We start from the raw sequence: 24,957 nt of genomic DNA, 5'->3' as shown, positions 1-24,957 counted from the left end.
TCGTTTAAATCCGACGCTTAGCTTGCGGTGGGGTGTTAAGGATATTTAGTAATAAATTATTGTTTACCATATATATTATATTTGATATTTTATTATAAGGCAAATATTAGATATTTGCTTTATTATCGTATCTTTTTATTTATTGTTATTTCCATTTATTACTATTTCCATATCCTTGTAATTCATTTGATTATAAATAAGATAACTTTCACACCATTTAGGTGTGGTGGATTAATCAAACATTCACAGTTTAGCTGCTTGGTTGATTGGCGCCTCTGTAGATTGAGAAACAATTAAGTTGAAAGGTGGGTATGCTATGATTAAGAAACAATCCAATGAACTTATTTGGGTCGACTTGAGTTTAAATAAATGAAAATTTTATAAATTGAGTTAGTTCACGAGTTTCATTAAAATTATTATTATTTTATTTATTTAGTTTGATGAATACATCCATGACATACATATAATAATAGTCCTATCATATAATAAAACTAGGGTTACTACTATAGCAGTTCTAGCTCTTTTACTCGAAAACTATTTTCATTATTATCACAAAGAGCACGAAACCGAACTTAATAGAAATTCTTTAAGTTCTTTTTACCGAGATTCAAGCCCTTTGCAGTATGTATTTCTTTATATCAACCACTAATGCAACCGACATTCTTTGGGGGGTGTTTGTCCAAACTTGACCAACTCAGACCATCCGGCTTTAGAACGAGTCAGATTTTTTTTGTTTGGACTGGGTTGAACTTTTGAAAAACAAAAATTTTGATGGAGTTGACAGTTTTTTAGTTGGGTCAACCAGATCAACTCAAAATAGTGTAACAACCTAAATTTACCCTACCTTGTTTTTAAGATTATATTATAAAAATTAAAAATAAATTTAAATGAGATTTTAGTTATTAGGTAAATATATATTTTTTACAAGAAAGTTATTTAATTTATTAAGAGTATTATTGGAACTTTTAAAATAATAAAAAAAATCAATGTTATTTTTATTAATTTAGGAAAATAATAATAAATAAATAAATATATATATACTGATGTGAGTCCACACGAAACCCGTCCTCCCAGTTCGCAGCTTGTTAATAAAAGTAAATTTCCAAAAAAGGAAAAACTCCAAAATATTATTCTTATTCCTTTTTATTTATTTATTTATTTATTTATTTCAATTTTCTCCCTTAAATTAAACTAAATAAAATAAAGTAAAACCCTAGACTACCCCTAGTTCCCAGGCTAGCTATTTATATCACCCACGAGCCTTCTCCCTCCCTGCCCGAGACCATCAAATCCTCTGCTCCATTTCTGCACTTCCCGTCTCTCCATGATTCTCCTTCTCTTCTCCTTCATCTAATGGCATCTACCAACCCTAATCCAGAACCTCCCGTCTCCGGCGCTTCCATCCGCTCCCTCGTCAAGCATTTGAAAACCAAAGAATCCATCAATCCCTCTAAAATGGCCGAACAAATCCCCAAACCTCACAAAAAGCAAGTTCGACGACGGCTTCATACAAGTCGGCCGTATCAAGAGCGGTTGTTGAACATGGCGGAGGCCAGAAGAGAGATTGTTACTGCACTAAAGTATCACCGGGCGGCTATGAAGAAGGCCGAGCAGCAACTCCAGCCACAGACGCCGCTCGATCCTTCCCCTGCTAGATCTCAAGAAGCGAAGATCAGGCCGAGGAAAATCCTCAAATCCTCGAGTATTGAGAGAAATAGAGTTTATGATTCGCCAACTAATTTCAATACTAATAGTAATAATTATTATAATTTGAAGAATTTGAGTAATTATGATCCATCGATGAATTGTTCGTTCCCGATTTGGTCTCTGAATTCGCAATCCATGGAAGGGGATAATATCATGAGCATTGTATTACCAGAACAAACTCTAGGGCTGAATCTCAACTTGCAGGATTTCAACAATTTGGAGATGAATCTGTTCTCAAACGGAAATAGCGTTTCGGTTTCGGGTTCAGGTTCGGGTTCTTCTCCCAGTCTTTCAATTGCGACGGACCAGGAAGCACCGAATTGGACATCGGAGTCGAATACGAGCGGCGGTGGTAGCGGCGGAGGGCTGCACGTGGCGGTAGGGGAGGAGGAGATGGCGGAGATCAGATCGATAGGAGATAAGCACGAGATGGAATGGAGTGATAAAATGAATTTGGTGAAATCAGCGTGGTGGTTGAGATTCATGAAGATCGGAAAAAAGGAAGAAGAAGGAATTGGATTCGGATTTGGAGATCAGTTCGATCAGATTCTGGAGTTTCCAGATTGGATGAACAATGGAAACGAGACTTGTTTTCAAGAACAATTGTTGAATGATTATTGCTCAAATGATCACGACGATCATCCTTCCTCTGCTTTACCTTGGTAAGAATCATCACAACAACACTCTGTTTTTTATTTAAAAATTATTTATTTACTTCATTATTTTTTAATTTCATAAGTTCTTCTCTGTTCATAATCATCTTCTCTGTTTTCCACTGTTACATTCATTTTGAAGATTTGGATTATTTATTTATTTTATCAAATTGTTTGAAACTGTTTGAATACGTTATCTTTTAATAGTCTTATTAAAACTATTTATTTTTTCACAATAAAATATTATTGTTGAGTTTTTTTTTTTTTTCCCTATGCCCGCAATTATCCATCCAAATTTAGCAATAATTTAATGAGTTATAATTTAAAATATATAGCCTTTAATTTTGATTTTTTTTTTTTTTCTATAATTTTGTATTTAAATAAAAAAATAATAACATATGAGATAATAGGAACCAATATAAAAAATAAAAAATAAAAATTTGTGTTGGTTAGTGGATTATTTTTTTTATATTTTATTTTTGGGATTAATGATTTTTTAAATAATTATAAAAAATAATTTAATATTTAAATATTTATAATAGATTTTACACTCAAGTCCATTCAACCTTGTTGTGTGGAAATAGGCGCTCTGTCCCAAAACTTCAGAGTCAAAGTTGTGAAGTTTGACCCATGTGGGGAAACTGGGTCAAAATGGACTCACCTAAGCCAATGGGCTTTCTTCTTCAACAGGCCACACGGTTGGGCTTAGTCAGGCCCACCAATTTGTTTTAATTTTTTAATTTTTTAATTTTTTTATATTTTGAAATTAATATTAATTTTTGCTGATTAAATTTATGTTTGTTGTTGGATGCAGCATGGACATTGGAGAGTTTGAAGGCATGGATGGAGAATGGTTAGCTTGAAAAAAAAAAAAAGATTTGATTATCTTTTACTTATCAAATCATTATTAGAATTTTTGTTTTTTTTATTTTTATATAAACATATATAAGGAAGAATTTTTGTTTTTCAATTTTGGTAGTTTTAGAGTTGAAACTTATAGTAATAAATAGAAAACTGTGAAATTTAAATTAAATAAGGAAGAATATTTTATGCTTTTTCCCTTTTTTTTTTTCTTTTTTTTTTTTAATTTTAAATCTTCCTTTATTGTTTCCTTATTTTTATTAATTTATTTATTTGTATGAAAAATGTATACAAGATCAAATACTAATTCTCTAAAAAATAATAAATAAATAAATAAAACCATCCAAACCTATACTTAATTGAAAGAAACTTTGACTTTTGTTTTAATGATTTTTTTTTTTTTGAATTTGTTATAATTACCTTAAAAAATGAGAGGCTAACACGAAACATAATGAAGTTTGGAGTTTAGGGTTCGAGGGTTTTTTAGTATATTTAATATAAGAATGAGGAAATGATCGAGGATAATTGGAGGCATGATTGATTTGGGTAAACCTTTCCTTTTTAAAACACCAAAACCATGTCTATTCTTTTCGGGCCTTAAATACCTTGGATGTACTAGGGAGGCATTGTGTCAGTTCCCAACTACCCTTGAACTCTGTGGTCTAAGTTAGTTACCACATGACAGTATGTCAATATTGCTTCCCGCCCTTGATTTAGAGGTTGGTATATGGGGTCACTCTCTAGTACGGTAGGTAGAAATAACTTGGCATGAGCACGAGAAGGTTCATACCTCGATATAATGATTGAATGGATGAATGTCCAAGATGTCTGACTATAAAAGTGACTCATTGGTTGGATCTCAATAAACATGCATGAGTGAACCATGAAAGTCAATGATATCTTGGGACTTGGATGGTATCGGGAAGTGTGGATAATGTTGTTGAGAATCAGAACAATGAAACGAGATGACATTTGAAAGACCTTGGTCTAGATTAGAAGCAAGTAAGCTCGAATCTGAACATATACATACACAAATGTGGGAGGATGACCAAGACGTTTATGCCATAGAAGGTGAACCACCTTGGCTCCTGATGGGCAAAGAATGGAAACTCCCATCTTATCAGGATCACGTGATCTTGTCAAAGATCATCACGAGACCTCCTTCCTACATATAGAACATATAAAAAAAAGGAGAAATAATGATCCATTCTAACAACAAATCGATTATTACCTTGTTATGTGAGGAATCTTCTCTTGCTAAAGGAAACAAATTTGCCCAAAAGCTTAGTATGAAAAAGGAAGCCCAAGTATCAAACGGTTGAGCTACTTAGTCGGTTGGTGAGTCACCTAAAAAAACATTAAGAAATGTCAAGCATATACGCTTTATGAAATGATCCAACACTTTAAATCAATAATGATTTCATCTCAAATGATACGAAGTTTATAAGAGTTGGAGCTAATAATTTTGTTGATGAACAAGACTTTTAGATCCAAAATATCGTAAAACTCCAAGACAATGGAAGATCAACCTAGGAAAACGCAAAATTCAAATTATCTTATTGATTAAATATCTCAAGTCAAAATTTGTTTGAGATTCGAATCAGTCTCCAAACAAGATAAATGAAATCAAACGAGTTGCATAAAAAGCTAGTCCGACATGTGAATTCTTTCAAGACAAGAACTTTGATTTTTTTGTTCAATGAAATCCTAAAGCTTAAATTTTAAATTTTATGTCGGAGTCGATTCATAAATTTTAAAAAGATATTAAATAGTTCAAAGATCTATTAGATATAAAATTGAAAATTGTTGGAGTCCCACATTAAGCAAAGCCATAAGAGTCGTTGTTCCTAACATCGTCTTCTTTGTTGCAATCCACAAAGTTTCATTAAGTTATTAGCTTAGTGTGCTCAACTCCAGAGATCTCCTACATTGAACTCAAATCCATGCCGTTCACAATTACGATTGCAAAATGCAGTAAAGGACGAGGCGATGAAGCTTCGTCTTCTCGATAGCAACCCGTAAAGTTTCATTGAGTTACTCACTTCCTGTGCTCAACAATAAGGATCTCCGGCATTGAACCCAGATCCACGTGGTGCACGAATTCGATTGTGACATGCAATGACAACATCTCTGACATCGACACAATCCAATTTAAAATTTTTTAATCATCTTATCTTTAAAATAAAATAAATGTTTTTTATTTGAGAGGGGTGAGAATGGGATAGAAGGGTTGAATTTTGGCTGGAATGGTAGAAATGTAAATAACGGAAATGTGAATGGCATTTCCGTAGAATGTTGCTGTATCGTACAAGTGTACTACGGGCCTCACAGTACAACAAACCAAGCAAAAATTAGCCCCGAGGCGTTAAAACGGCCCCATATCCTTACTAACCCCAACAAGAAACTCTTCCGCTTTCCCAATCTCACCGATTCCGTTGATTCGTTGCAGAGAGCGAAGATGATGCACATGACCTTCTACTGGAGCAAGCAGGTGACGCTCCTGATCGATTCATGGCGGACAAATTCATGGCTAAGTTATTCCCTCTCCTTGCTTGCTTGCTTCATCGTTTCCGTTTTCTACCAGTATTTGGAGAGCTATCGCATCCGTTTGAAGCTTCTTTCATGTCGGAAACCGTCGCCATCGGAGATCGAGGTTCCTCTCCTTCGATCTAAAGTGGCTGGTAAGTGGACGGCTGTGAAATTTGCAGAATCTCTGTTTTTCGGAGTCAACTCGGCGATAGGTTACCTTCTGATGCTCGCGGTCATGTCCTTTAATGGTGGAGTTTTCGTTGCGATTGTGTTAGGGCTTGCGTTTGGTTATTTGGCGTTTAGGAGTGATGATGAGGATTTCAGTGTTAGCTTTGAAAATCCATGTGCCTGTGCTTAGTTCTTCCTCAGTATTGCGAATCAGATGAAAGCTGAATGAAAAGTAATTGCTGAATCTGCTCCTTTCAGATACGAATCGGTTTCTTGCATTGTCTTATTAGATCTGTTTCTTTTCATTTCTTGCTAAATTGATTGGCCGTTTACTTCAATTTCTGCAGATCTGTTTGGATGTTTTGTGGTTAGATAATTTGTGCATAAACGGGGTAAAATATTGTGATTCGTCTGTCAAATTGTGGAAAATTTCAATTAGGGGGAGAAACTCTACTGTTTGATTATGATCCTTTTTGTTCTTTTGTTTATCAATTTCGATTTGCAGTTTGACAGATAAGATGTCTGAAAATGACTCCATAAATCCTTAACTTTTGATTTCAATTTCAATGTATAAAGCCCATCATCATTCTATCTTCTTGGGATGGGAAACGGAATAAAGGTAGCTAAAATAATACCACTCTTCCGAGATTGGCAGTTTCCAAACCATTTGTAGGATAGCAAACAATAAACAAATAAACAACTATAGTAACTTATTATCCGAGTATGAAGTATTGGTAACTAGCGGCATTTTGAAGCAAAGTTAGTTAATTTTGATAGTGATAAAGAGTATGTTCGACATCTAGGATCATAGCAACATGTCTTATATTCGCCTGTCAAGATCATAGTAACATGTCTTATAAGGGGTATGTTCAATTTCTAAGATCATAGCAACATGTCTTATAAGGAGTACATTCGACTTCTAGGATCATAGCAACATGTCTTATAAGGGGTATGTTCGACTTCTAGGATCGTAGCAACATGTCTTATAAGGATAAGGAGTATGTTCGACTTCTGGGATCGTAGCAACATGTCTTATAAGGAGTACATTCGACTTCTAGGATCATAGCAACATGTCTTATAAGGAGTACATTCGACTTCTAGGATCATAGCAACATGTCTTATAAGGGGTATGTTCGACTTCTAGGATCATAGCAACATGTCTTATAAGGGGTATGTTCGACTTCTAGGATCGTAGCAACATCGACTTCTAGGATCATAGCAACATGTCTTATAAGGGGTATGTTCGACTTCTAGGATCGTAGCAACATGTCTTATAAGGATAAGGAGTATGTTCGACTTCTGGGATCGTAGCAACATGTCTTATAAGGAGTACATTCGACTTCTAGGATCATAGCAACATGTCTTATAAGGAGTACATTCGACTTCTAGGATCATAGCAACATGTCTTATAAGGGGTATGTTCGACTTCTAGGATCATAGCAACATGTCTTATAAGGGGTATGTTCGACTTCTAGGATCATAGCAACATGTCTTATAAGGGGTATGTTCGACTTCTAGGATCGTAGCAACATGTCTTATAAGGATAAGGAGTATGTTCGACTTCTGGGATCGTAGCAACATGTCTTATAAGGGGTATGTTCAACTTCTAGGATCATAGCAACATGTCTTATAAGGAGTATGTTCGACTTCTAGGATCGTAGCAACATGTCTTATAAGGATAAGGAGTATGTTCGACTTCTGGGATCGTAGCAACATGTCTTATAAGGAGTACGTTCCACTTCTAGGTCGTAGCAACATGTCTTGTAAGGAGTGCGTTCCACCGCTAGGATCATAGCAACATGTCTTGTAAGGAGTGCGTTCGGATCATAGCAACATATCTTATAAGGAGTATGTTCCACTGCAAGGATTATAGCAACATGTCTTAGACAAACATAATCACGACGATAGTGACAATGTGCATGCTCAAGATCATAATTGGATTCTTCTTCTGTAATTTAAATTTTAAAGATACTTGTTTAATGATATAGTCGTTAAACAATAATAATAATAATAATTTATATGAATTAAAATACACTAGGTGAATATGATTCCAAAGACCAAAATAATAATAATAATCTACTCTGCGTTTTACCGGTCGAGCTGATGTCAGCCGGCACACCAGGTATTTGCTTACGTCATCTGTGCCACATAGGTGTGGACGTCATAACTAATGGGCCGAAAGCCCAGCCTGTAATTGCTTCAATTCATGGGTGGATAGTTTTTATAAATGCCTAACCAATTCACACAAATAAATTTAAAAGTTAAAAAAAAACAAATAACAGAATTTATAATTAAGATTCCTTTATTTATTTGTATATAATATTGAAAAGAAAATTCCATAATTATTTAGTATTTATTGTTGAAATTATTTTTACAAAAAGGAAACTATTAGAATTAAACACGGTTCAACCGGATACTATCTCCACATGTTTTAAGCGGGACAGGGACGAGAAACCTTCTCGATCCTTGCTATCTATTTCATTTCTCATATAGGCTAAATTATCCATTTATTTTTGTGAGATCGAGCTCCCCTCAAAACTTTTTTTTCCTTTTTTTTTTTAATATTAGTCCTTAAAAAAAATTAATGCATAATTTTCACTCTTTAATATAAATATTATTAATATATATATATAACATACTAATAAATTTAATAATTTTTCACCAAAATATATATATACACATGTATAAAATGTTTTATCACATCATTTCTAAAATTAAAATTTTAATATTATATTATAATTTTCGACACAAATTTAAATATGACGATCATAATCGTAAATAAAAAACAACAATAAAGTACTATATATGTAAAAAGTAATTAGATGAAGACAAAAAAATATAATTCTTATTCTCGACTCCATTTATTTAATGGTGAGCAATTTCTTCTCGATCACATTTAAAGCAAGTTAAATGGTCATTTGTACTAAGGATGAGAATATAATTTCGACCAGTTCCGTTAATACTAATAAACTATTAAAATTTGTAAAATAGAAAAAGTTTTGATATATATATAGTAGTGGGGCGGAGAATTATATGAGGACGGAGAAAATAATTTTTATTCCCGACCCCATTTATCTAAAGCAGGTTAAATGATGATATGTAACGAAGACGAGAATGTAATCTAGCTCGATATAATTAACCAGCTGGACATTTAATTGACACGTGGATGACAAAAAAGTGGAAATATTTAGTCATGGATGACACTTGGATATAGATATATATATATATATATAGCATACCGGTCGAAAATGATTGTCTCCACATGTCCAGTATCCCATCCAACTGTCCTTTCATCTGTCGCTTTCAATACGCTCACGTCATCAATGAGTCATCTCCTCCGCCTCCTACGCCGCAAACGCTTCCACCGCCCATGCTCGCCGCCGTCCATTCCTCGCTGACCGCCTCACTATTTCTTTGACTTCCCCAATTTTCTACAATCATTTAAATCAAACAAAAAATAAAATAAAATAAAATATATATATATATATATACACACACACCTATAGAGGTTAGTTTTGACATATATAAATATATTTATTTATTTATAAAAATTGTAGCGGTGATAAAAAAAATATAATCCCTTGCCCTGTTTAGATAATGAAGAGAAATCATTCATCTTTTAAATGCGGATTCTCGGGTAGAGACCTAACGAGATTAAATAGATATTGTGGTTAAATTATTATTTTATAACATATTAGAATATAATAATAATTATTCGATAGTCGAGTGAATCTTATTAATGTGGTTTTTTCGGACAATCTATCAACTTAAATAAGGTTGAATTGTTTAGACGAGGATGGGACAGTGCCGGTTGAAAGGTCTCTATACCTTGCTTCCATTAATAGCCGTTATCTTCTAAAATCTTACTTACCATTAAAGTATACAGCTTAAAAGTCAAAATTTACAAGCTAAACGTATCGTCTTATGGTCAACCTAAATCTTAATTAATTAATTACAGTCCAATAACGTCGGGTTCACTAACAAAAAAATAAGGATAATGAAGTGGTATCGCTTTGTTCGTATTCATCAAACGTTACAGTAGCCTCTAATCGCTTTCGCGGTAAATAATTTTTTTATTAACATTTTATAGCTGACACTAATATATATATAAAACAACTTAATTGAAAGGGATTTTTTTTTTTTAAAAAAATCATCTTAGTATCAGGGCCGTTACAAATGGTAACAGGGCCAGACACCGATGGGTGTACTATTGAGGGCATTGGAACCTCAAGAATAATGAATTGTGAGATCTCACATCCGTTGGAGTGGGGAACGAAGCATCGTTTATAAGGGTGTGGAAACCTCTCCTTAGTAGACAAGTTTTAAAAATCTTGAGAAAAAACTCGAAAGCAAAGTTCAAAGAAGACAATATCTAATAGCAGTAGGGTGGTGGGGTCGTGTAATTAAGGATAGAATTGGAATTTGAAAAGTTGATTAGAGAATATGGAAGACTTTTAGGAGAGGTGATTTGGAAGTTCTTCCAATGATTATAACTTTTGACCCTTAGAACCAATCTTAAATTGGATTCAAATATGAGTCAACCTCGCATTATAGAGCCGTTCTTTCATCTACGTAGTCGGAAGGCCGGCGCAGCCTCCGCCCCTCTGGCCGACGTCCGATCAGTCACCTTTTTCAAAGCTGGTCCTTCCTCATAGACTAACCAAAACCCTAACTACTCCAAAGCACACATTTTGTCCATTTCACACTCTGAATTGAATATGCTCTTCGTCCTTATACTATTACAATATTATTGTTTTAGTCCCTAAATTTACAAAAATTAACGTTTATTTTATCGAATTAGTTTAATTGTCTATTTAAGTATGTGTACTGACATGTTAATAAGAGCACGGTTTTGAACCAAAGAGGTTGTTAATATATCAACTAGGGGTATTCGTGGGTTAAGTTGCAACATTTTTTTTTAAACCTAATTCAATTGTTCGGGTTGTAAATTTTTTGGGTTGGGTTGGTTCGGGTTGTTTGTATCATTTATTCATATTTTATTTTTAGTAAAAGCAAATTGATCGAGCCGATCTATATTGGGTAAGGGATATAAGGAGCTTAACGCACTAGTTTTGGGTTCGGACTTAAAAGCTCTTACAAGTTTAAAACCAATAAAAACATCTATTTATTTGCTTTTAAATATTTAATTAGGATATATATTTTTAAATAATAAAAAAAATAATTACGAAATTAAATAAAAATAAAATAAAATTTCAAAATCTCCCTCTCGAACGACCTATTCTCCCCCGATGGAATAGACAAGTAATTTTCTCCAATAACCGAGTACTTTTGTCTATAAATACGGCATATTTCATTAAATCCATAAATTTTGTTCCCTATAAGTTCTAGTCTCGGTACGAATGTAAGTTCTTACTAAGTTCCACTCACACAAAAGAATCAACGAGTTTTTTCTTAACAACTTCCACGACATACCCAAGTCAAGCCAATAGGACATGCTCGAACAATCGCCCTACTTGATCAAAATGTCAGGACAAACACGACTTCAACTAACGTTAGAACACCACTACTTTCTTAACCGTAAGAGGAAGTTCATTCAGAATCAAGACTCGTAAAATTAGACGAAATACAAAAAAACAAATCTATCTCTATGTACAAAATTTACTAGAATTTAAAAATTAATATTTAAACATATTCTAAATATGCCAAGTCAAGCATAGTTTTTCAGTCAAAGATATCTACTTCTTTCTTCTTCTTTTTTTTTTCTTTTTTTCTTTTTTTTTTCTAGTAAATAAATAAATAAATAAATAAAGGCATATTTGTTGTAAAAAAAATTAAATAATCCAAGACAATAATTATTTTTCTTTAAATTATAAGAAATTAAATTGGAAAGAAAAAAAAAATTGGCAAAACATGTAAAAAAGGCATTAAGCAACGTGGCAAAAATAGGGCGGAAAACACAATCGGAACCGCGTTAGCGACAGTGAACACAAACCCTCCGAAGACGCCACGTGTCATTCCTTTTCAAAAGGACACTTTCAAGTTTGAACAAGTCAAGAAAAACATCCCATATATATATATGCCGAAAAACCCGCCCCCACTCAAAATCATGAACAACAATAATAATCCACCAGAGCTCAGCCAGACCTCCGCCGCCGGTGACACCAAATACAAAGGTGTACGACGGCGGAAATGGGGTAAATGGGTAGCGGAAATCCGCCTCCCCAACAGCCGCGACAGAATATGGCTCGGTTCCTATGACTCGCCGGAGAAAGCTGCCCGTGCTTTTGACGCTGCCCTCTTCTGCCTACGTGGCCGACAAGCTAAGTTCAACTTCCCCAACCAACCACTGCCCGACATTCTCGACGCTCACTCCCTCACTGCCCATGAAATCCAACAGCTGGCAGCTAAATTCGCTAATGATTATGAACACTCCTCCAGTAGTGCTGACCAAAACAACGCCGCCGTTGACCGTCTCCAAGCTCCTCCCGCCACCTCCGACCAAAACATTGACTGGTCATTCCTCGACAACCTCGACGCAGTTGACTACACTCCAGACGCTTCTAATCTCTTCCCGCTTTACAACGACGACTTTGATAACATATTAACCAGTGATTTTTACCAATCCCCGAATGACCATTACGACGATGAAGACAGCATCCCCGCCGGTCAATCGTTTCTCTGGAACTTTTAAACCCATCATTAAAGAACCCTCTTTTTTTTAGATTCCAGGGCTCTTTGATTTCTGGGTATGTTTTGATTGTTTTGATCCTTTGGGCAAATTTTTATTTTTCAAGCACCGTATATTGATGAGACGATATAAATATATAAACACAACATAGTGTTTTTTTTTTTTTTTTTATAATTTTTTTAAAGCAATTTTGTGATTCTCTTATCTTCAATTTGTGGTTTAAATTTTTAGACACGTGGGTTTTTCATATTCATGAAAAGTCAAGTTTTTCAATCATAATGAAAAGGATGGGAAAGAGGACAGTTGTTCCCCTGAAATACTGTTATGTTCTTTAAATCTCAATTGCACCATTCGATAGAGAAACGGAATTTTCTAGATTTTTTTTTCTTTTAGTTCGGAAAATATTTTAAAAGTTGATTTTTTGACTAATCCGATTTGAGTCTGATATGCTCGGACTCATTTCTACTAGTTTCAACTCTTCAAAAGCATTTATCGTTGGTACGACTATTTTTTTAATACAAAATTAAGTGAGCCAATTTCTAGAGTTGAATTCTAGTTTATGATTGTGAGACTACTTCCGCAAAATTAAATTTCAGAAAGTAGTATTCAGAGGTCCTTAAGCTAACATTAAGAGATCGTAGTAATTTCGGCCTAAGCCAACCAAGTAAGTAGCTCTACAATCGGTTTGATTGGAAGAATTGCTTTATGTATGATGACATATGCTCAGTGGTCCTTGTACGTATCATATCTGAGATTTGTTTTGATATGTGATGTTATGTTATGTTATATTACGCTATATGATATGCCAAATAATATTATGGTATAAAGAAAATATCATATTATGTTAGGATATGTTTTGAAATAAGAAAATATATGATGCACAACCTTCGTATACCATGTCTTGGAAGCTATGTTATGGAAATGACGTATAAGAATTATGTACGCATAATTACTAGATTTAATATGTTACGAAAGAATGAACGTTGTCTTGCATCATTTATTATACCGTGATGGAAAGTATGTAGACCTCATGCATAATTGTATGTTCACGTGCATCAAGATACTCCCATATTATGATGAGTACAAACACATACACCATGAGACTGATTATGACCATCATGTTTGCCATGATGCTACGATACAAACACATACAAACCCAACCAACAGGCCTAGGGCCTGTGTGAGCCTACCGAGTGGGCCCACATTCACACATATGAGCCGTGTGTAGAGAAGTACTGTACATCCAATTTAGCCCGAACTTGAAAGCCGCCTAAGAAAATAAAATGATGTTTTAAATGGTAGGTCCTATCATGTTGCATGTTTTAGCATTTCACGACCCCAAAAGTAGAGTCACCTACTTAGATCAAATGAACACATAACTTAGGGATGAAATGAAAATTAAGTTCCAAAACGTATTAGGATTGAAACGAAAACGACCCGACGGAACCGAACCGAGTGTTTTGTTTCTTATTCTAACCTAGATCAAATTTAGTATGAGTTGGAAAATGAGGGCTCATGAAAGTTGACCAAAGACCCAACAAGGTTTTAGAGTGATGCGTTAAAAACGTGGGGAAAATAATACAGAATGGTTTCATTATCATAAAGGGGTTTGAGTTATTATAAAAGAGATATGATATCATAGTGGGAGATGGAGACTGCAATAGCAAATGAGGTCCAGGCTGGGCGGATAGCTATGCATCACCGCCTGATATTGCCTAGCCTCGCCGTACTGCTATGCGCTGGCCGCCCCCAATGGGTAGCACCGCCCACCTTCCTCCGCCCTTACAAACCCTAGCAACCTTTTTTTCTTAAACAACCTCTCTCTCTCTCTCTCTATATATATCTATATATATATATATAGTAATGATGTGACTTTCTCGATGTGGATTGACTCGAGTCGCTACACCATGCAGGTCTTTGTCATTTTAATATCGAAATGATTGAACTACAAATCCATTTCGTAACACATTACAAAATTAATATAACTCAAGCATTTATTTATGATCTCTGATAAAATAATGTCTGGAAATCAAATAACTGTGTTTGATATTGTATTAATATGGTATGAAAAATGTGATCCGAATTCAATATTTTTAATCATTTTATTATCGGATTTAATTGGAGAGAATTAACAATAATTTTAAATAATTAAAATTTAATGTAATTTTAATCCATATACCCTAAATTTTAGGATTTTTAAGTTTATTTGTTAATAAATCTTAAAAATTATTTTTAAATAAATAAATTTTATAAAATTATAGTATAAAAAATCTAAATGGTGCTAGGATGAAATCAATTATATTAAATGAGATAGGTATATTATAAAATTATATAATTGAAAAAAGAAAATAAGTTAAAAAGAGTTATAAAAAAAATCTAATCATGGTAGAAGAACAGATAATGACTATTTATATAGAAACGAACGATTATATTGATTTATTAGAAATTGAACAAGTGAAAAATTGTCGTTGAGTTACGTAATTACGTAAAAACGAATGAACCTCAGCTTAATGTCACCCTAGAAGCGGAAACCCTTTTGAAAGAAGCTATTTAGGAACAGATGGAACGTTTTCTAGTTCAAGACCAGATATAAAAGAAAACAAGTAAAGTATACGCTCATCGTCATGCACCACCCCTTATTCTGCTCTACATTTACCTTTAAAAAAATGTTTTGAAAGGTTCAGTATTATAAATATTCAATAAAAATCTCCGGTTAGGGTTAAATATGAACATACACTAGACCATCTAGCCTATGACCTTGTCACGAAATAAGACCCAAAGTGAACTTGAAGATATTATTTATCTAGCCTCGGACCAAGTCTCAAACACATGGACCATTTAGGCTTTGGCAAAAGTTGAAACCCTAATCTTCTAGCTTGGGTTCATGAACCAAAATGTAGGTCATCGAACCCGTGATTATGGGGGTACAATTAACTCGTTAACTGACAAGTAATTGTCACAATTTTATTTCATAAATATTTGTCATATAATAAATGCAATACATCCCATAAACATTTTAAAACTACATTTTTGATGTAATAACCATCACAACAATTATAAACAAAATGCAAGTGTAAAATCACCTACTTCAAATCGCTACTTTTGTACATAAGGTAGATTCCTCCCTTGACTCACTAAGTGTAACATCCACCCATGCTCACCGTTAACATATATTGTCTGTTTTGACCCGTTACATATCGTCGTTAACCTCTCGATTCTTAAAACGTGTCTATTAAGGACAGGTTTCCACATTCTTACAAGAAGTGCTTTGTTCTCCCTCTCCAACCGACGTGGGATCTCACAATCCAGCTTTCTTGGGAGTCCGCGTCCTCGCTGGCACACTACCCAGTGTCTAGCTCTGAACACTAAGCCTTGGTCAATCCCTCGTAATATCTTGAATTCAACATATGTGTATGAGTCGATGAATTATTTCTTTAACCATTACACATGAAACATATTACGTCTCACGTATATTAGTGGTGACAAGATCCATCTACTAGTAACTAGCTCAATGCACCCTAAAAATCGAAAATGAACTTCCTCCACGAATTCTTTTGAATATCAGTGTAACACCAATAATTTAGCTTGTGGGAGATTATTGAAAGGATGAGAAAATTTCGATTAACGAAATTGTGAGATATCACTCTTTAGCTTAGACTTAGGTCCTGTCCGTAGAAAGTAGAAATTTGAGAGGAATCTTTAACACATTTAAAATAAAATATCTTAATATATATTTAACCCATTTAAAACATATATTTTTTTCTGTGTCTCTAAAATATTAATTTCAACCCTTCAAATCAAATATATATATATTTTTTATTATAGAGATATATTAAATATTAATTTAAACATTTATTTTTTTTTAACCTATCAATTATAAGCTCCAATAACACAAAATTAATTAACTAAATTTTTTAATGAATCGATTTCATTTATAAATTATATGTCACTCCACGACCTATAGCTGAACTCTCATGCACAATAAGTTGTGTCTGTGGTTTTGTGGTTTACGGTCCGTCATTTATTTATTTATTTATGTTTTTCAATCTCTAGTATTATTATTATTATTATATTTTAATTTCCCCAAAAATTTCCCCCCAAATTTTGGGTAACTCCAAATTGTTCATAAACCCGAAACCAAATGGTTGATCAAAAAAAGGTATTTTCCCCTCGATTGCACCCACACGAGATAGATGTTGCAGGATGCAAATCGAAGAATTTACGGTTGAGATTTATGTCTGAAAGTCTCGTAATTAATTATTAATTTTTCACTAATAATTTTGATTGTTTTATTTTCAATTTAATATTATCTCGGCTATGAAAAGTCCAAGGTTATTAATGTAGTATATGATTAACATAAGAAAAGCAATAATCTAAATGATCTATAGTATATGAATATGGTTAGGTGTCTTATCCTAGTAACACTATTGATACGACCCATTATGTAATGTTTACAAATAATTTGATCCAAATCGTACATGTGAGACATTAGTAGAGATACTTATACAATGAGTTTGCATAAGACTGAACCATGAAATATTTAATCTCTTTATATAAATCTGTTAATCGATAAAATTAATAGTTCACATGATGATCATACGTGACTCGATCATATGTGACTCGATCTTGAGTGAGTTATGAACTCATGACTGTGAGGGCTTGTCCTTTGGTTTACATAGGTGAAAATGACTTTTGTACCGATTCAATATATCTAAAATTTTGGGACTTGACAGAATAAGAAACTTGAAACATAATTACACAAGTTAGAATTTCACTCGAAGTAATGAGTATTTTCCAGTGTTGATTTTGGGACATGAGCAATGGAGTCTCACTCTCTCACAGACCCATGAATTTGATTTATAGATGGATAATAAATTAGTTGTTCATTAGAGAATTAGTGATACAGTGTAAAATGTAATTATAGGGGTAAAACGAACTTTTGATCCAATTGTAATTAAGTTAATTCTGAAGGACCTATTTGCTTGTAATAATTATATCTATCAATGGTCACAACATGTTCTACCGTGTATAAGAGTGCAACTCTAGATGGACGTAACAAATCCATAACAATTTTCATCAAAAACTATTTTAATGATTCCGATTAGAATAGACGTAACTTAATTTCACCAATACTATTACAGTAAAAGTAGTTCGAAAAGGATGGTAAAAAGTTTAATCTATCGTATTCTTTTTATGATATTAATGATTTTAACATGCAAATCTAATCGATACTAACTCTTAAAACCATTTCTCATTTCATCAAAACACGTGAAAACGCTGATTCATGAGAAGATTTCCTCGTCAATCACTTGAAAACCAAGGTTATACGGGGAACAAAATGAGCCACTAGTCTTGATGTTCGGCTAAGTTTAGGTGGTTGGGCCAGCATGTTATGCTTCTATAAGGCGTATTACCTATGACCACATATCCGCTACATGCCAAAACTCTTGCGTTATATCATTTTATTACTTCTCTTTACCGCTTTTATGATGCATAATTTTTTATTATATTTTATAAGTATATGACGTTTCGGTAGAATCACGTCTACGCTTCGTGGATGCGGCTAGTCGTCAAATCTTCATACTACTATACTGGAATATATAAAAGAAGGCCTTACCTGGACCAATGGTTCGTAGACTCAAAGTCAAATTCTTGAGTCTTAAGGCCCTATGCTTTAGTGACTCTAAACCCTTTTTTCTCCTCTTTTGATAGGGCTTTGTGACCTCTTGATAATGTAGCAAGCGGTGCCAAATAAAATACTTGCGGAAGTCTCCCTAGAGGAAAGAAAGAGTTGTAGGTACTCGAAGCTATATACTATTTAAGTAGTTGTGTTGTGTTTCTCGCCTATAATATTGCTCTCAAACCTTTTTTCAATCCTACTTTCAAACTCTCTTTCGAAAATCACTCTGCCCCCGTTTCTAAAATCTTCTTCTCAAAACAGAGCAGAGGCTTGAGTATATGTCGCCTTGCAGTAGGCAACGCGGTTTCGAATTGGCTTGACTCACTTGGTGTCGAAAGTGAGTGTTGCATAATTACAAAGTTTGTTGCAAAAAAAAAAGTGCGATTGTGACACTAAGTAGAGATCGACAAAATAGATAGTTCTTTTTCGTTTCAGCTCAGATATCTGAGCCATTTACCACAGTCGTGGAATAAGGGTGAAATTAAATTCCATTCAACGGAGATAACAATATGGTGAGCAATTTGGAATCGAAGACACCAAGAAACGAAAAAACCAATTAGGAAGCATTCAAGACGACTAGTTGAGTTATAAAGGAACCTTGTTAGTTTGTGGAGCTAAATGATTTGTTGCTCAACTCGAATAAAAACAAATTCATCCAATAAAAAAAAAAGACTAAATTTATTGAAAAAATGTGGCAGACTAATCTAGACTATCCAATTTAAACTATATAGATAGTGTTGGATGATGAAAGTCCCACATCGGCTAATTTAGGTGATGATCATGAGTTTATAAGTGAGGAATACTAACACTATTGGTGTGAGGCTTTTTGGGAAGCCCAAAGCAAAGCCATGAGAGCTTATGTTCAAAGTGGACAATATCATATTATTGTGGAGAGTCGTATTTTGTTTAACATGGTATCAGAGCCATACCCTAAACTTAGCCGGGTAGACGTGGTTCGAGGGGAGGTGTTGGATGATGAATTTATAAGTGAGGAATACTAACTCTATTGATGTGAGGCCTTTTGGGAGTGGGAGCTCAATATCATACTATTGTGGAGAGTCGTGTTCGTTTAACAGATAGATTGCTAGGAAATAGGGCTCCGCTCTACTACGTATAAGTATGATTTATTCGAATAATAATAATAAAAAAGAGTAACAACCCGACGGCTCAAAAATGATTTAATTTGAGTTGTGAAAGTCACTGCAATGGGCTCAAATTGGGCCGATGTCTTCTGTTCAAGCATTTGTCGGCCCTTAAAATGAATCCAACGGTGGATTCTCCGGTGAAAGATTGATCCGCACGACGACGCTGGCGGCATCATCCCCGCCAGAACAATTCTTTATTCCAAACTTTGATTACCTTCCCTCTCTGCTCTACTGTACATTCTTGTTTGCGCATGTGCTCTCCTCTCTGCTTCAGATCCCATCCGTCCTAGGTCATCTACTTCGACGGCGTGGTTATTTAGTCTGGATGCTTAACTTACCTGTTGCATAGCTTACTCACTTCACATTGCTGAAATTTTGGTAAAATTTCTTTCTCTCACTTTGTTTGCAGCAAGCGAACAGATGAGTATGGGGAGCGAGGAGAAATGGTGCGTTGTTACTGGAGGGAGAGGTTTCGCTGCACGACATCTCGTTGAGATGCTGATCAGTTCCAAAATGTTTTCCGTTCGAATCGTTGATTTAGGCTCCTCCATTGAATTGGAAGCAAGCGAGGAGCAAGGGATTCTCGGAGAGGCATTGCGTTCTGGTCGTGCTCAATATGTTTCAGCCGATCTTCGTGATAAAGCTCAATTGCTCAAAGGTTGTGATTTTTTCCGGAACCTTTCTGTCAACGCTATTGATTTCTGTTTTATTCGTGAAATGTGGTTGTAATGTCAATTGAATGTTGCAGCGTTTGAAGGAGTGGAGGTTGTTTTCCATATGGCTGCTCCGAATTCATCCATTAACAATTACAAACTTCATTATTCGGTCAACGTTGAAGGTACGAACCATTTGGTTTAGCAACTTTTCTTTGATGTGCTGATTATTGTTATTGTTTTCTTTGCCTTTCAGGAGCCAAGAATGTAATTGACGCTTGTGTCGAGAAAAATGTTAAGCGGCTAATATATACTAGTTCGGCCAGCGTAGTGTTTGATGGGATAAATGGACTTGTTAATGCAGATGAGACACTGCCTTACGCATCGAAGGTACTAACTCCACTGACGTCTCTGCTAATTTCATCAATAATTGGACTTTCTGTGCAGTGATTTTCGTTGCTTGTTGCAAATTTTCATTGACGGTACTGCTTGGACAATGTTTGTCCACTGTTTCAGCACAATGATTTCTACTCTGCGACTAAAGCTGAGGGGGAAGCTTTGATCCTCAAGGCTAACGGCTTAAATGGACTTCTAACATGCAGCCTAAGGCCCAGTGGCATCTTTGGCCCTGGTGATAGGTTACTGGTTCCATCCCTAGTTGCTAATGCAAGGGCAGGGAAATCCAAGGTAAGCATGTTCATTATTTTTGTTAGTATTATTATTTTTTTTTTTGGTAAGAAACACATTTCCATCCAAAGACATGAAAGAATATACAAAGTATAAAAAACGGTCCCCAACAGAATGAAAATATTTGGCACATGGAGCCGTGATCTGATATATAATCTATCAATATTAAGGAGGCGAGTTGGGCAGTAATTACAGAAAAGAACTCAAATCCCAAAGAATAAGAGCAAGCTCCCAATGACGAAAGGACCTAGTGACACTCACAAAGAGGCGCTAATCCTATCCGCTTCCCGACTTCCTGACCAATCTTTCAATCTTCTAAAAATTCTATTGAAGTTCCATTTTTAGTTTTTTTTTTCACTTTGTCAAAAAATTTCTGACGTTTAACTTGGAACTTGGAGTTTTGGAGCTACTCCTGTCGTCAGGCTCTTGTTTAGATACCAAAATATTATCTTTATGTTTTTAGAAGACTGTCAGCTTACCCTTGATTTTAATCCAGAAGTTGGCAGTGGACAAGCAATCAAAATCCAAGATCTCCATTTCTCACTGAAGCCCTTAACAGAATGATATCCCAAAATGACGAATGTACTTTATCGCATACCTTTTCAATTTCAAGTTCAAGCACTAGCCTTTTCATGGTCGTTTTGCAGTCATCAACTAGCTAGTTAGCAAGAATAATGGAACCAATCATTTGTCTTTCCTCTTTATAGAGGCGAATAACTAATAAGCCTTAATTAAAGACTATTCTCTCGTTCTAGTTATATACCTCCTGCTACGAACTAAGATTAGACTGATTTGAGATAAGATATATGTTGCTCTCTTATCCTAGAGTTTACAACTTCATTTGGAAAGTCTTAGAACACCTTGATAAAATCAACATGGATGACATTTGTAGTCCTCGGAGCTTTGTTGGAACATAATTTTTTTTTACCACTTCATACCGGAGAGGAAGCTTTGACTGCCTACCAGAAAGGAACCCCCAGTAGAATTTAAAAACTATCCTCAAACTTGAAAATTTTTGATACAGGTTGATGATCTCCCTTCCACATCCTAGAGTTTACAACTTCATTTGGAGCTGCAATATTACACATGGATTAATTAAAATTCTTTTTATTTTTCATTTGTCTTATAGACTAATTTATAATAGCATTTGATCTAATCCTCTCTTCAAGACTATAGGATGAATTCGATTTTCTGTTCCTCTCTCCTCAAAATCCTCTCTTCAAGATTACAAATACATATATATGTTATTATTATTATTATTTTGAACAAGAAACAAATTTTATCAATAAATGAAAAGGAAGATAAGTGTTAAAGGATACAAGTTCCAAAGAGAACGAAGAAAATAAAAAGCAGGCCTATACAGTTTTCTTTCTATCGCCCTACGCAAATACATTTCATTAAAAAAAAAAAAAAAAATCATGGCCTTCATTGTAATTGTCATGTGCTTTAAAATTTACAGTTCATTATTGGTAAAGGCAACAACACCTATGACTTTACTTACGTTGAAAATGTGGGACATGCCCATGTGTGTGCTGAACGAGCTCTAGCTTCAGGAGGAATAATTGCAGAAAAAGCTGCAGGGCAGGTACCTCTGTCAGTGTATGGAACAACTTAATTATATTCAGTTATCCTGGTCTTCTCTGTCTAATTAATAATCAAATTGTAGTTTTTCATGACATACATAATTTTTCCTATCGGACAAAGAATTTATAGAAGTTGGGTTCTTGTTTGTTTGTTTGTTTGTTTTTTCTCAATATAATGGATGATAAAACAAACATCATAGTTTCCTCATATTTAGTTCTTTGGTATAAACCATTGGAATATTAATGGTATGCTTGTCTCTTGTCTTTGAAACTCTCATTATAATAATTTTCATTGTGCATATAGCACCAGTCTATCAGCACATTAACATCTTTGACATATGTATTCAGTACTTGTGCATGAGCATCGGAGGAATTGTGATGTTAAAAGTATTTACTGCAGATCAGTTAATAAGGAAGCAATTTAATGGATTAAACTCGGGAATCTCAAGGAAGTTTTAGCTTTGGTAGGATTGACCTTGTAAAATAATTGTTGTCAAATTTGTTTCTAGTAAAGTCGAACATTAGGGTTCGGTTAATTTCAAACTTAAATATAAAATAGTAAAATAAAAGAGAAACTTCTAAAAGTTGGTTAGAAGTTATAAGAACTTTTAGGGAGTCAATCTCAAAAGCAATAGTTGACCTGGTCAACGTATTTGAAAAAGTGATTTTATTTAAATTAATTTGTAATCAGTTTTATCAAACACTCGAAACAGTTAAATTCCCCCATAGTCACATTTAAGGCCGGAAAAATCAATCTCAAATGGAGCTATAGTCTTAAATTAATTTATAATCATTTTTACCGAATATTAAACACATTTAGAATTTCTCCATAATCATTTTCATGACCTGCAAAATCAAATTTAAACAAAGCCTTATACTAAACTTGAAGGTTTTTTGCAGGCTTATTTCATAACCAACATGGAACCCATTAAGTTTTGGGAGTTTGTCTCACTTATACTGGATGGCCTTGGCTATGAAAGGTATTCTTTATTGTAATTTAAATTTTAGCCCCTCTGATCATCTGGTATTCCAGCCATCTTTATCCTCGTCTTGGTAAAAAAGCTAAGATATGCAGTATTGACATCTTGCATTCTCTGAGTTGCAGGCCAAGAATAAAAATCCCTGCCAACCTAGTGATGCCAATTGCACATATGGTGAACTGGATTTATACGCTTTTAGGTCCTTATGGAATGCCTGTCCCACAGTTTACACCTTCCCGTATAAGACTCCTCTCTTGTTGTAGAACTTTTAACTCCTCAAAGGCCAAGGATCGACTTTTCTATACCCCCATTGTTTCACTTCAGGTTCTTCTATGTTTTATTTGTTGCATATACTTTTTTCTTGTGCATGTTAATGCTATTTTTTAACTCTCTACTATACTCTTTAAATGCCTTCCTTTGATGATGTTTCTGTAGGAACTAAAGAAAACCATGTGTTTTTGCTCTACTGAAACTCAAGATCTGACAATTCCATAATCTGATGAACTAGGTCTAGCTTATTTGAACTTTCATATTTCTTTTATGGGAGCTTATTGATTATTAAAAAAGGGAAGAGCGATGCCTTGTCCAAGTTAAACTTAAAGTGGAAGCGTATTTATATTTCCTCCCATTGGATCAGTTCCACTGGATCTGATGATCTTTTGGGACATTTTAGTTATGTCAACTTTAATTTTCTTGTCCAAATACGAATGTTCTTGCTGCAGTGAATTGTCTAATTCTTGTAATTAAGGACCTCTTGAAGTAACGTAAAGTGGGGATGACTTCTTGTGGACTTCTGAAGAGAGGATTAAATAGGTTTTCGATGTATTTTTACTTTTCTCCATGATGCAAAACTTCCGTGAGTGCATGGTTTTTGTTTCTTTCTCTCTTGAGGAGTAAAAAAAAAGGTCCTTGAAATACTTTCTGATACGTTCTTGATAATAGTGACTGCCACCTCTGTCAATAAATTTGATTTTCCTCTTGCTGATTATAATTCACTATATTCAAACATGCTTAAATAGCCATGCGATGCTGTGAATGATCATGATTTATGCTTAAAATGCAATGGTTATTCTTCAAACTGGATCTACAGAGGACATGAATGTCCATGATTACACCAACACTGTCAGTTAATTTGAATGTAGAGTGTTACTGCACTAGTCTTAGCTTGGTATCTGATCTATCAGCAATTCACTATATTTACATTTTTTTACAACAACTTTAAACATGTTTACAAAGATATGTGATGTGTGAACAGTCATACTCACTGCTTGCTACGCAATAATTATACTTCACGCCAGTGTGTATGCAGTATATGAACATCATTGCTTATTTCCATTACCAATTACTATGAGTATGGGGTATTAATATACTCGTCTTAGCTTTCTATTTGATAAGCCAGCCATTCACAATATTAAACATGCTTACATAGCCATATGATGCTCTGTACGTCCATGATTGAGGCTTAAAATGCAATAGTTCTTCACAGGAGGGTATAGAAAGGACAATAGAAGCCTACTCCCATTTAAAGGCTGTGCATCAACAAAAAAGAGAAGGGCCATCCAAAGCCTCAATATACCTCAGAGGAGGAACGGGTATGTGTCCTTTAGTTTTTCTTCTACTTCTTTCTTTCTTTTTTTTTTTTTTTTTTTTTTTTTTTTTTTT

The 24,957-nt window shown here is 34.4% G+C and overlaps 4 protein-coding genes across 8 annotated transcripts in view; all 4 read left to right on the top strand.

The window, feature by feature from the left end:
* Positions 1-1,253: 1,253 nt before the first annotated feature.
* Positions 1,254-3,422, top strand: LOC111493992. 2 transcript variants are annotated; one of them, XM_023143964.1, is made up of 2 exons: positions 1,254-2,369; positions 3,175-3,422. In XM_023143964.1, the coding sequence occupies exons 1-2, from the start codon at positions 1,354-1,356 to the stop codon at positions 3,221-3,223; spliced, it is 1,065 nt and encodes a 354-aa protein (XP_022999732.1). In that variant the 5' UTR covers positions 1,254-1,353; the 3' UTR covers positions 3,224-3,422. The 2 variants fall into 2 exon arrangements, with proteins under 2 accessions (XP_022999732.1, XP_022999733.1); XM_023143965.1 differs by lacking the exon at positions 3,175-3,422 and adding an exon at positions 2,903-3,162.
* A 2,158-nt stretch (positions 3,423-5,580) lies between these two features.
* On the top strand, positions 5,581-6,430 carry LOC111494025 (copper transporter 5.1). The gene has a single exon (XM_023144010.1). The coding sequence runs from the start codon at positions 5,680-5,682 to the stop codon at positions 6,106-6,108; it is 429 nt and encodes a 142-aa protein (XP_022999778.1). The 5' UTR covers positions 5,581-5,679; the 3' UTR covers positions 6,109-6,430.
* A 5,555-nt stretch (positions 6,431-11,985) lies between these two features.
* LOC111493505 (ethylene-responsive transcription factor ERF017-like) lies at positions 11,986-12,596 on the top strand. Its single transcript, XM_023143208.1, has one exon. It carries the CDS (start codon positions 11,986-11,988, stop codon positions 12,568-12,570), a length of 585 nt encoding a protein of 194 aa, XP_022998976.1. The 3' UTR covers positions 12,571-12,596.
* Positions 12,597-19,517: 6,921 nt separating this feature from the next.
* LOC111493953 (3beta-hydroxysteroid-dehydrogenase/decarboxylase-like) overlaps positions 19,518-24,957 on the top strand; it is a 10,877-nt gene continuing 5,437 nt past the window's right edge. Inside the window, exons 1-9 of one of the 4 annotated variants that reach the window (XM_023143900.1) lie at positions 19,518-19,682; positions 19,813-20,050; positions 20,141-20,230; positions 20,302-20,435; positions 20,562-20,732; positions 22,192-22,317; positions 23,216-23,295; positions 23,421-23,619; positions 24,782-24,887. In XM_023143900.1, the coding sequence (XP_022999668.1) occupies positions 19,813-20,050; positions 20,141-20,230; positions 20,302-20,435; positions 20,562-20,732; positions 22,192-22,317; positions 23,216-23,295; positions 23,421-23,619; positions 24,782-24,887 (1,144 nt within the window). In that variant the 5' untranslated portion in view covers positions 19,518-19,682. Of the gene's footprint in view, positions 19,712-19,801; positions 20,051-20,140; positions 20,231-20,301; positions 20,436-20,561; positions 20,733-22,191; positions 22,318-23,215; positions 23,296-23,420; positions 23,620-24,781; positions 24,888-24,957 lie in introns of all 4 variants that reach the window. The other 3 variants (XM_023143897.1, XM_023143896.1, XM_023143899.1) reach the window with 3 other exon arrangements.

This window comes from Cucurbita maxima, unplaced genomic scaffold (assembly GCF_002738345.1).
Source record: "Cucurbita maxima cultivar Rimu unplaced genomic scaffold, Cmax_1.0 Cma_Scf00019, whole genome shotgun sequence".
Lineage (NCBI taxonomy): Eukaryota > Viridiplantae > Streptophyta > Magnoliopsida > Cucurbitales > Cucurbitaceae > Cucurbita > Cucurbita maxima.
The sequence above is the reverse complement of the archived record's forward strand: the minus strand, read 5'-3'. Positions and strand labels throughout refer to the sequence as shown.

Coding starts and splice junctions, on each gene's coding strand:
- LOC111493992 (XM_023143964.1), top strand. CDS start 1,354: ATGGCATCTACCAACCCTAATCCAGAACCTCCCGTCTCCGGCGCTTCC. Junction 2,370..3,174: donor CCTTCCTCTGCTTTACCTTG/GTAAGAATCATC, acceptor TGTTGGATGCAG/CATGGACATTGGAGAGTTTG.
- LOC111494025 (XM_023144010.1), top strand. CDS start 5,680: ATGATGCACATGACCTTCTACTGGAGCAAGCAGGTGACGCTCCTGATC.
- LOC111493505 (XM_023143208.1), top strand. CDS start 11,986: ATGAACAACAATAATAATCCACCAGAGCTCAGCCAGACCTCCGCCGCC.